The sequence below is a fragment of the Corvus cornix genome, chromosome 3 (assembly GCF_000738735.6).
Source record: "Corvus cornix cornix isolate S_Up_H32 chromosome 3, ASM73873v5, whole genome shotgun sequence".
Taxonomy (NCBI): domain Eukaryota; kingdom Metazoa; phylum Chordata; class Aves; order Passeriformes; family Corvidae; genus Corvus; species Corvus cornix.
This window is the reverse complement of record NC_047056.1, coordinates 80,522,340-80,535,189: the sequence shown is the minus strand read 5'-3', so window position 1 is coordinate 80,535,189 and position 12,850 is coordinate 80,522,340. Positions and strand designations below refer to the sequence as shown.

Sequence of the window (12,850 nt, the reverse complement as noted above, 5' to 3'; positions counted from 1 at the left end):
GTTCAAGTAGCTGTATGAAGACTCCTCTAGCCCAGACATCAGCTGTATTAAGGTGTATCATGTTTTCTATTAGGTATAACATATGTAGATGTACATAAAGATATATGTCTCTCTCCTGCACCAAGGGACGCTACCCAAATCCAAATAGAAAGTCTTTCACACTGAAATCCGCAGATAACCCAGAGATTTATGTGATACCTGTGCAGCTATTTAGAGGAAGGCAAAGAGAGAAAAAGAGGCTACATATTCTTCTTGCTCTTACTTCCCAAATGTATTCAGCATCCCAAGAAAGAAATTTTAAAAGCACCAAAATTATTTCCATATAATTTGCAGTGCTATATAATCTTGTATGTTTTTCTTATCTTTTATAGAATAAGTAATTTGCCAGGGGCATTATAATAAGTTTTTGTGAATTGGAAAAAAAAAAACCAAAAAACAAAACCAAAGCAGAAAATAAAAACAGCCAACCAAAAAACTACTAAGAACTAATGTACCACAAAGAAAATCATAGTATCTTCAATGGATAATTAGGCTGCCTGAATAAACTATACAATACACTTTCACTAGAATACTGAAGGTTGAGAATATTAACACTCAAAAAGATTAATAAACCTTAAGTCCAAAGACTCGATGAAAATTCCAGAAATTACTTTGTAGTGGAAAAGTATTGCCTCCATCACAGTATAATTCTGTACCAAGAAACCTTTGGGTTATTTTGGATTTGAACAAAAGAGAACAAAGCAGCCTGAAAGCAGATATATTAGAAGTCATCATGGTATCTGAGATGAAAAGTAATATGAACTAAATTCTTTATTAGCAAATGAATTACAAAGGTGGACTGTGTTAAATCAGCAGATGAAGTACAGAGATAAAGAAACAATAGCAGCATTCTCTGATTGTGACATTATGTATGAAAGATGCTGGCAATCCTAAAATGTCCCTACTCCTTAATGGGTCAGAATCACTGGTATTATATTCTATTATTACAAAACACAGTCACGTGAACACCAGGACCTTTCAAATCAAGGAGCAAAAGGAAGTAACAGGACTCAGTAGTTAACAGTTCTATGAAAAAATTGCTTGTATGTTGGAATTGAAATGAAAGCAGTTCATAGGGAGCAGTTTCAGGGAGGGTTCTGAAGCTTTTAGTTTAAAGGTCTGATCAGGTTTCAAGCAAATGTACATCACAGTTTTCACAGAAAGTTACTCTTATCGTCATATTATAGCCAAATTGAGGCTCAGATAACAAACAAAAATGACCCATCAATAAAACCCTGAGAATTTTCATAGAAAACAGCTGTAAAAACAGGAGACCAGACTGCACAGCAGACATCTATATGGGAAATTAGAAAATGGGAGGCAAACCTTACAAATACCACCAATGTGCAGCCTGATGCCATGGCCTGTTTGAACTGGTTCTGTCGGGGCTGCTCCACAAACCAGGGCTGAAGAGCAGAGCAGCTCTGTGCCAGCGAGGCGAGAGAAGCAGGGCTGGAAGCTCTCCATGAACTTCTCTTTCCATCAGCTGGGAGGCAGCTGGGAATAAGGAAGAGCACCCTGACGACTGCACTGTCCCACATTTGAGGCAGTGCTGGCACTCATCCCGTCTCACCACCAGGGAGGCACAAATCTATTTATATCAACACTTGCCTCCATTTCACTGTGTCAACTGTGGCTTATTTAAACAAGAGCTCAGAGATCAGTACACAGATAAATTAATAAAATATTTTGAGGTTCTTAAATACTGAAGACATGAGAACCACAAAAGACATGGGAACTGTAGACCAGGGAGCAAAGCAGTCCATTAGTAAGTTGAGTATTTCCAACTGCAAATGTTTGGGTTTTGCTTGCATTTTTCCTGTGAGTTCCCTACTGCAGAGTTAAGAGTAAAACAAACAAAAAACAGCTGTGAAAAAAGAAAGTGGTTAAGAGTCATGGGAGAAGGTGATGATGCACCTCCCTTTTGGGTGATGGTCTCTACATGGCTTTTTATCTGTTTCATCACAAATAAATCCATGGTCTAAAGGTTGTTGAGAGCTCTAGGCATGGACTACAGTGGGACTCCATGGGGGGGGCCCAGAATCATGAAAGGGACAGGATAGGAGGGGCACAGAGAGCGGGCTGGGAGGGGTCAGGCCAGGCTCCCCCCTAGCCAGAACTCCAGAACAGCATCAGGCACAAGAAATCACAAAATGCAAAATAAAAAAGGTGACGGTATGGACATGGACTCTTTGGGCAGGGGTTGACTGAAGTCCAAGGGCCTGCAGGTGACAGGCACTCCTGTGCCACCTCATTTACGAACCAAAAAGCAGAGACATGTAAGCCCTCCCAAAACCCCATACTGAGACTAATTATGGAGTGACAGTGGCTCCTGATCAGGCCCATCACCTAACACCTAAAGGTGAAGAGAGTACATTAAAATCAAACAAGGCAACTTGGGCACGCAACTAATAAACAGTTTGGTGCCAACTGTGTGAAAAAACACAACATTTTGAGGAGACAGTGTCATAATAGTTGACAGTAAAACATACAATTAAGAGAAGAAATAAAATTCTGGTGTTGACTTTAAAACACAATGTTAGAAGAGTAGGGCGTTTAAGTTCTGTAAAATTTATAAAGTACCATTTCCACGTAAATAAGCACACATGGATAATAGGTTAACAAGGTTAACAGGCAGGACAAAAGTTATAAGCACAAGATAAGCTCTGAGAACCAGAGCAAATCACAAATCCACAGAACAGCAGAAAACTGAGCAAATCAATCATTAATTTCAGTAGCAGAGCATGAGCAAAAGAAATTATAAACCACCCAAATTAGGTCCCCATCTCATCAGTACATCTAATGCACACAGTGTCAAAGAGCTACATGCCAACAAAGGCAACAGCTTTTGGTGGTGTCTCTTTTAGAGAAACACCCCACCAATCACCCTTTTGCCTTGTCCTCACTTGTTTTCATACATTACTCACTGAGCATGAGTGATACCACGAGCATTCGGAGACAAATTAATGTTTCCTTTTTGCAAAACTTGTACTTGATATAGAACATGATAAATGCAAGATGAAAGTGCACAGATTAATTCCCCAGACATCAGAAAACCTGATGAAGCAAACAAGGATTGTTTTGCTGGGATGTTACATGAGTAAAATAAGGCCAGAAACTGCTTTGAGTGATTGTGGCACCTTGGAGATACCCAAGGCATTGCATCTTTGCTAAAATGTAAATCATTTTCTTGGCTCGAAGAGTCCCAGCCAGTTGCAGTCAGCCATAAAAGAACTGAACAAGAACAGAAGTGTCAGAATAATTGACTGTTGATAAAAAGAAAGCTAGAAATAATCAAAAGCTAGCAGAACTGGCAGACAGTGGTATATAAAAGTTAAAACCATTATCAAATTCTTATCTAGAATGAAATTGAAACTTTTTAAAAGAGTGATTATTGATAAAAATTTAAAAAAAAAATCAGTAACAGACAGTCTGGATGGGATTTCATTGTGAGCTCTGAAGATTCTTTCACTTGTTAATATGAATCTTCTGACTCCACTAGGAGCAACTATATGGCACTGAAATTCTGGTATCATTCCCAAATGTCCCCCTTTCTCTTCCATCATTCTCTAAGCAAAGACTGAACCATGCATGTACCCAGCTTTGACCAAACCATGAACTTTAATTAATCCAATGCAAATAAGATTGCCAGGGATAATGAAATGGGGGAAGGAGGATGAAAAATTGAATCCTTTTATGGGATTATCTACAAGTTTACATGGTTACCTCCACTATAATTAATCAGGACTACAGAAATTGTTAAACTTTTGGGATCTATTTCAGTCTTCCTCTTAGAAAGATCAATATTCTGAGGCCTTCAGCCATTAGACCTCAGTGAATATTCTTGTGCTTGTCATAGAGGGGGACAGGATCACATATCTAATGGACATTTAAAATCGACTAGACACAAGTATTATTACTGTGCTGAACCAGAAAGAATAGAGTGCAAAACTATCAAAAGAAACATTTCTCCATGGTGACATACTCTTTAAAATTAAGGATGACATTCATCCCTATGCAAAGGAACAACTTCTGTGCACTAGGGATTATGTGGTGTACAAAAATGTAATGCTGCCTTGCAAATTACAGACAAACTTCACTGCAAGAGAAGCATGTTTGGCAGCCCAGGAACATTCCCTGTCCATCCTCAGCACAGGAGCAGCCATCCTTGGCAGTGGGCGGGGGGAAGTTTCTACTAAGTCCATTTAAATATTAAAAATGCCTTATTATCTGTATCATATTCCTAGGAAGTTCCAAGAACCCTCTTGCCTATCACCCTACCCTGTTCTTGGTATTGCCTTAGAAAACAAAACAAAAAAAGCAATAAAAGCCTTTGCAGCCCATTACTGAAATGCTCAGAGAATGGTGGATCTCATGAATATCCCAAGATTATCACATTCTGCCTCTTCTCAACTAAGTGACACAAAAGAACTTACCATCTTTAAAGTTCATGGACTAAGATTTGGCTACTAATACAGCTAAACATGACACTATGGAAGCTTTGAAGAAGACACAAAACATGTTCACCACACATCACCCATTTATGTAATCTGTGTGATTAACAGGAAAAAAAATGGGAACACTGAGACTATAGGAATGGAATGTGGGAGACATTACCCACCAATGTGTTTATACAGGTAAATATTTATTCATCAGACAGACTGTGATTGTGTGATAATTCAGAAATTCAAAACTAAAGATGAGTCCCAACTGATTATGTATAATCTTCAAGCACACAAGAGTGCAAAAGCAACTTCAAATAATCTTTTCATTCAACATTAAAATTTCCATTTGAATGCACTGGCATACTTAAGACAGTACGTTTCAAAAAGTCACACAGTTTAAGTGGCAAAATTCTAATAATATTATGATCTGTAAAACTTCCTCACCCACCTTTGGAACAAAAATTGTTTCAAAAGGTGAAAGCATTCTGAACAAACTTTAAAAGACCAATCAACAACCCCAAACTGGTACCTAAAACACTATAAATTCTCTAGAAGGAATTACAGAACATAACTATGGACAGTATAACAAACACAGCCTCCATTACCAGCTCTTTTACCACAACATAGCAGGAAAGTTGGTCATCAGGCTTGCTTTAATGAAAACAGATGGTTCCCATGGGGGGGAAATAAAATTAACAGGAGAATGAAAACACAGCTGCACTTGAACTAAAATTAAAAAGCCACAAAGGAAAAATTCAGCAACAAAAGCCTGATAAGTGACTTCGTGGCAGCTTTTGAGGGTGGGGGAAGAAGAAAAAAGGGGGAAACTGCAGCCAGGTCGATGACAGTTCCCAGGTTATTTTTCTTTGAATAGAACTGGTTGAAATTCTAGCAGAAAGTAGATGAAAGGAGAAACAATGTTTAAATCTATAATCACACATTGCAAAATTAAGGATCAAAGGCCAGGATAGAATATAAATGATGTAAAAATTAGTTTAGTTGGACAAAGTAATTGCTGACTCTCCAGCAATTCTGTTATTTCTCATACTGCTAAAGCAACAGATCAGGATATTTCTAGTACTGAAAAGGTCTCCCTGCTTCATGCAAAACTCTTTTGATCAAGCAGGTTTTGGTGAGGCAAATTTTAAGGGACTCTTACTGAACGGGTTTCCATTGATAAATGTCCTCAGTAGCAAGAAAGAAGTGTCAATTCAGTTTATGCAAAATTTGATTACCTGGTGATCTATGCTCCTATCTTGGCAATTCTTACCTTTGCAATAATGCAAAGGCTTGTAATAATAGAGTTCTGATTTTACCTTGTTCCCATAAATCTTCTCATTTTATTTCTCTTATCTCATTTCTAAGAGTTTGGAAAGTCCTTCAAGCCTTGCAGCATTTTTTTGCAACCAGCTACAGCCAAAATAATTTCCTAAGTGGACCTAAATCACAGCATTCTCTCTCAGGCCAGAAAAAGGAACCTGGAGCAGCTCTATTATTTACTCACTGTATATGTAACTTCCCAGCAGTTAAATCTCAAGCCTCTTGAGACTTACATTGTATCTTTCTTTGGGGGGAGGGTTTTTTGTTTTATGGTTTGTTTTTTTTTTTTAACTTTTCAGAGGGGAACATTTTGCTGCGGAAGAAAGCCAAGAGAGGACTTGCAGAGCTCTAAGTCAAGGATGTGTTTCCTTATGTCCAGCCCAGGCGTTGCACTGACAGATGTCCCTCAAACACAACACAGCACCCATTCTCAGGCTGCCCAGGACAGCCAGATGGGAAAACTGGTGCTGCCAGGTCTTCCAGGAACACAAGCAACAACCTGAAATATGCACCGTCGGTTCCTGCTGCTTGCATCAACATCTGGCCACAAATTCAGCCCTAATCTACCTCAGACAGCTGTTATGTCTGGCGATCACAAACAGTTCACAAATACAGTCCAGGCAGGACATGAAACTCAGTGGACTGCTTTTTGGACAAAACCCAAATTAAAGCTCCACCAAGAAGAATAAGCAGAGGAAAGGAACATCGAGGCTGTGTGAGACACTGATTGGTTTTGGCCCTGCTTGAGAGTGCAGAAGCTCGAAGGTGGCAAGGAAAGAATGCAGTTACTGAGTCACTAAAAATTGAGAACCTATGAAAGGAATGAGTCACTGCAGACCAAGAGCAACAAGACGGGTTCTCGGCTGACTGGCAAATTAGCAGTGAGAGGTGCGAAGAGGCTGGGACAAGAAACCAGGGAGAGAGAAGAAAGGCTGGTTAACCACCTCAGCTGAACGGACATGCAGCTGAGACCTCTTTTACTGCTTCAGGGCTGTGAAGTTCCTACACTTCGGCCCCTGTCAGTTTCCTTAATCACCAGGAGGTGATTTTAGTTCAATTGTTTAATTTGATAAGCGCAGTTTCTATGGTGAAAGAAATGGTGCAACCCAATTCCTCTTAGGCAACCTCAAGGCTTCAACAGCAACAGACAATACACAGGCCGTCAGTCAATTATGTTTGGACATCAAATCACTTCAAAATTATTAGATGAAAACCAAACGGATTAAAAATACTCATTAAACAAACAAAAAAAAAGCACCAAAGGAAAAAAAATCTGTGTCCTAGATAGTGGCAAATACCTGCATTCTCTGTTCATGATCAGGCTACTTTTGTGCCTTCTGGCAAGGGATGTCCAAGATGACCTTGGTAATATTTGCCCATCCCAATGTGTAAGATCCTACTATTTTCCCTTTAACAGTAGGAGTGAAAGGTGCTGTGATGCTGTTCAATAAGCCAGCAGACACTGCCTACAGAATGCATTCTCCTGATGCAAAGCTGTGTGAACCACAAAAGACCTTTAATGTCAGACAGCCAAAGAACACTGCAAAGTGTGGTACAAACAAAGATGACCACAAATACTGCAAACTGACCAGCAAGGTGAAAAAAGCAAAGGCAACTGGCCTCTCATCTATTTCCTTTAAGTAGCTCACAAACTATTAAATACATAACCACCTTTTAAAACATACCAGTTTCTTTATTCTGGCACATGGAATTAATATGTTTCTTTATTTTGGCACATCGAAGGAATGAGGTAAGGGTGACTGATGAAGTCTCTCAGCAGCTTCAAATTCTGACCAGTGTTGATAGCACTGCAGACCACAACATCTGCAACATGAGCTGTATCACTTTGCAGAGCAGCTTTTTGTTGCAATGCACCTCACTTCTTGCAGAAGGATGACTTGCCTGCCATGTATCTATACATCTTTGTGCAAGACTGTGCTAACAAATAATAGTCGCATTTAGATGGGAAATATTAAACCCCAAAGTTGAACATTTGTTTTTTGACACGTTTTTCTAATGAACTGCTGAAAAATTTTCTTCATTATGTGCTCATCCCTAATGGAAACAGAGCAGGAACTCCAAGCATAGTCATCCCCTCCACAAAGTAACATGGCAGTCTGTCATTAATTTAATAAACTTTAGAAAAGAAAAACAACTCACTATGCCAAGAGAGATATACTGTTGCAGTTGCTTTCACATAGAATATGTTCTTGTCTTTATCGACAGAATGCAAGTAGTATCATGATATTTAAAGTAATGACAAAATTGTATTACCTTTACTATTAATCCCTTCGAGTCAACCATCCATATTCTTTTGGTAGCTGCATCTTTGGGTATCCCTTCTTTTTCCATAGCCATAACAATGAGGTTTGCTATCCCCAATGCAGCCTGAAGGAAAAAGAAGAAAAGTAGAGTACCAAACAAGAAACAAAAGGAATCCCCTGCTCACACGTTTCATTTACCCACTACTTTAGATAAGTTTCCTAATTTTATTAGACGATAAAACTGTATCATTATTTTTTCATAGGATAAACAGAATGAACTGTTGCTACCATTTGGTAATTAGAAATCATAACGTAAAAAAACAGCCCAGCAAAATCTTAAATCATATAGATAAATCATAGTATAGATAAAGCTTCAGATGGCTTAGAGTGTGGAGAGCACAATAAATGTTGAGACTGGCAAATAGAAAATGCTAGAACTAACATTTACTCCACATAATGACACTGCCGGCCCTGGAAGTGTTCAAGGCCAGGTTGGATGGGGCTCTCAGCAACCTGGTCCAGTGGAAGGTTTCCTGCCCATGACAGCAGGGGTTGAACTAGATGATCTTTATGGTCCATTCCAATCCAAACCATTCTACCATTCTAGCAGAATACATGAAGTATTTTTTCTTCTTTGAAACTTCTGTAATTTAAACTAAAGGAAATAACAGTCTGTGTGCCAGAAAGTAAAACATAAGAGTTTTTCTCTTATCTTTTTCTAAGATGCCCATCAGAAAGGTAAGCCTCCTTTTACTTACTATCCATGTGTTTTGTAACTCTAGACTTGGCTATGCTCCCAGTCAAAGCAGGGGCAAGAAAAACTCATGTATCAACCTTTTGCTGAAATGTGTTTCATTCTTACTGGATTTTACAATATTTCATCCAACTGATTAAATGTCATACAGGTACAGATTGAAAACCAGGCAACAAAACAAGCCAACAGACCACTCAGTATTTCTGATTACAGACCTATATATGTATTTTTAGGGTTGGTTCTGTTTCTTATTCTTTATCACTGAGTTTCACTGAGAACCATTCACCAAGAACCAAGTGAGATTTCCCTTTTTTTGTTAAGAAATAACCAGATTTATTAAAAACCAGCTCCTGTGGCAGGGATGATATCTACCATTACCTCTTTGCAGCAACAGCCACACTGAAAATACTGACAAAAAAATAAACATCAGACCATGAATTCATCTGCTCGTTGAACAGGGAGCAAAACCAGGGGAAGGAACTCCAGAGTTCCTTCCTTGATGCAGTAAGGTGTTGACATGCCAGATACAGATACAAGCCATTTTGAAAACTGCAGACATCGCACCAAATATTTAATGAAATTAAAGAAGCCAGCATGGGGTTGTATATTTCATACAAGAGATGACAAGCCACACTGTAGATAAGTAAAACCTGCCCTTGTGTTAGTGGCTTAGAAATTAATACTGAAAAATTAGTATAAAAAAATAGTGTGCATAAAGATCTTCAGAAATGGATGACCTTAATATGCGGAATCCTGAAAAACTATATTCAATGACAAAAAAAATCGAAGAGGCTCTTCTTACTAAATAACGCTCACTTGGGTAAATACCTTATATTTACTTTCTCCCCTGTATTTCCTCATCTTTCAAAAAATGTTTTGTTTGGTTATATTGAGAGCAGTTCAATAATTTACAGCTGAAGAGCCAAATCTTAAATTCTTGAAAAGAGAGCAGATCTCCAAAAAATGTCTTCTGAAAAAGATGAGGCTTCATCAGATGATCAGAGATTTTTCTGTAAATTTAAATTTGAACTAAAAAACAACTTTCAGGAGGTGTTAGTAATCATTCTACCCATTTAATCTTCCTGTTTATTGGACATATGTAACTCATTAAATATTAATCATCACAATACAATTTTTCCTCATCTAAAAATACCTACCTCTCCAGCTCCCTGGAACAACACTGTGTGGTCTGATAACTTGTTCTTGGTGATGCGCAGAGCTGCAAGAAGACCTGCAACAGCAACAGATGCAGTTCCTGAAATAAAAAAAAAAAAAAAAAAAGCATGTATCTGGTTATTCTGGAAACAATTACAAAACATTACATTTTAAATAATACCAGAGCATCTTTTGGCTAAATATACAAGTACTGAGTGTAGTAACAAATAGTTGAGTGCAATTAGAGTTTGCTCTACTTTATTCTTACAAAAGTTAAATGTAAGTGGGAATATCATCAGAGCAGCATTAAATAAAATACGATTGACTGATCCTCCTGGATGGGCATAATGACTAGGCCATGCAAACTCTTGTAAAATATTCTAGTTATGACCTTTTTTAGAAGCAGGGGGTGTGAGAGTGAGAGTCCAGAGAGAAGGATTTTGAAGGAATCCAGATACTGAAAATTAAGTTACTGGTTTCATTCTTGAAATAGATATACTTCAAGTACAGTAAAATACAAGACTAAAATAAAACTTCACTTCTCATGGGGAGGTTGTCAGAGTAGGATATCAAACTGAACATTTACAGAGAAGCTAAGCTAGCTGAAAGAATAAGGCCAGCTTATTTAATACTTCAGTCCACTGTGACAGGAGTTTCAGTTTAGTATCTTCTAAAACATAGGAGGTACCTTTTAAATCTATCTTTGAGTTATGCCACACAGAGAAAAAGGCTAACGTTTAGTTTTATGATTTAGCCTGCGGAGGTCTTTCTTCTCCAAATGAGAACCCCAGAGAACAAGATACCTGTCTGCCTTTGAATGGAGAAATTTTGGTCCTCATTGTGAGAAACAGCTATTAATAAAAAGTAGAGCAATAAAAAGAATTCAAGCAGGCATCTAACTCAAACTTGTTCACAGTAGCAAGATAAATCTAACCTCTGTGATTGCTGACATATCTTTATCTAACTTGTCCCTAAGGTCTTCTTTCAAATACTCTCATATCTCCTCAGCAAGCTATTTCAGTAAGTTGAAAACTTCAAACCTAAATGTTTCTTTTCTTCTTCTATCTTGGCCTCTTACCTCCTACTGTAAAGCCTGTTATTTCACAAAAAGTCATTTATTATATTTGAAGGCTAATGGTGTTCCAACCTGCTTTTCCTATCTGGAACAATCCCAACTCTCCCACTCTTTCAGAAAGTTAAGTTTTCCTGACTTGAACTGCTGCACCCAAATCAATACACTGCACTGCAGGTGAATTGCCAGCACTGCTGGGTCAAGCTGTCAGCCTCTGTTGTGCTCAGGAAATTTGTATTTAGTCACCAGGACCTCATATCTGGCTCTTCTGACCAGATAAGACTAGAGGTGACTCCTCCCCAACAAAGCCTACTGGAGGGGAAAGACTCTTTCATGTGTTAGTGACTTCAGGCAACAAGCTTGTATTTTTCACAAATTATTATCATCACTAAAGCATAAGGTGAGCCCAGGAAAAAAAAAAATCAGACTCTATTGCTGCAAGGAACTTGGATCCCATATAGACATCCCGTGGACGGGGATGTGGTAGTGAGGTAGATAACACCACCAGCAAAGTTGTGATTTTAGAGGATATTCTGAAGAACCAATAGCAGACAGCACTGATTTCCCTCAGACTGAAAAAGCTGTCCAGACACTAACAATTAGGTACTGAAAGTCAAATAATGGGTTTCAACAGTCTTTGAATATTTATAATGCCTATCTGATTCAGAGAGAGCTGAACCACAGGGAGATGAACATGGGCCCTGCAACATTCAGTTCTGGGAATAAGAAATTAATTTTTCCCTCTCTGGGCAGCAGCTGCCGCTGACTGACTCAAGGAAATCAAAGATGAGGCCATGAATTATTTTGAGAAGCCTGCAAGAACTTGCAAGGAGGAGATCTGATGGCTCCTACAAGTCTGTTCCTGATCACCACTGCACTAACTGCAATTGCCCACAGGCCACCCAGCTGAGGGGAGAATTCCCATTGCTACTGACTTTTCCTTCATAAAAAGTGTGAAATAGGTATGATCAGCCCTACAAAAGCACTTGGCTCAGAATCTGCATATTGGACAGTTGCCCTCAACATGCAGCTCCCCTAAATTTGCTATTCACAAGTCTATTTTCTCAGGAACAAGGTGAATTTTAAAGGTGAGATAGCAGTAATCCCCACATTAAACTCGAGGAGATGCTCAAAACAGTCATTCATACTGCAGGCACACAGATCATTGATTTTCAAATACATGTATCTAAAATTACAGGACCTAAAAGAACAGAAGTAAGAAGCCTGGTACTGGGTAAACCTCTTCTTAAATGACATCATTTGGGTGCTGAAGGCTAGGTTTGAATATGTGGTTTGTAGGTAGGATCATCTGAGTTTCAAGAATGGTTACTTTTCCAAAAATAAAAGGTAATACTTAATAAAATTTAAGAATACATTTGAAAGTTAGAAAGTCACTTTTTGAAGTAAATCCACTTGAACAGTTAAAAAATGTGTCTGTCTTCAGAATTAAGTTTGTTACGTGCTTTTGATTATGACTTTTCACTTCAGTCATCAGAAATACAGGACACCTTGTTCTCAAGCCCACTTAATGTTTAGACCATACAAATTTGACATTTTTTACTTCTTTAGTCATTTTTATTACTTGTTCTGTCCCTCATTTCTAAATAAAAAAATCTTAAAAATGGTTCCTCTGAGGCATGGCTTTGGGAACAACAACCATCAGGCTGAGACATTTCCACTCCACAGTCTCCAAGAACTAGCTTGTTTCTTTCCCAGATGAAATTAAGTCTTCCTCCGGCAAGTGCCAAGCTGGCAAAGATCAAAAATGGCAAAAAAAGAGAAGTCGGAGTGTGCTCTCAGT

General features: G+C 38.4%; 1 protein-coding gene across 1 annotated transcript in view; it reads right to left on the bottom strand.

Annotated features, from left to right (window-relative positions):
- The window catches only part of ME1 (malic enzyme 1), a 159,050-nt gene that overhangs the window by 15,901 nt on the left and 130,299 nt on the right, over positions 1-12,850 (bottom strand). Inside the window, exons 8-9 of the mRNA XM_039568160.1 lie at positions 9,980-10,077; positions 8,079-8,192 (exon numbers count right to left, since the gene is read on the bottom strand). Of these exons, the coding sequence (XP_039424094.1) occupies positions 8,079-8,192; positions 9,980-10,077 (212 nt within the window). The remainder of the gene's footprint in view (positions 1-8,078; positions 8,193-9,979; positions 10,078-12,850) is intronic.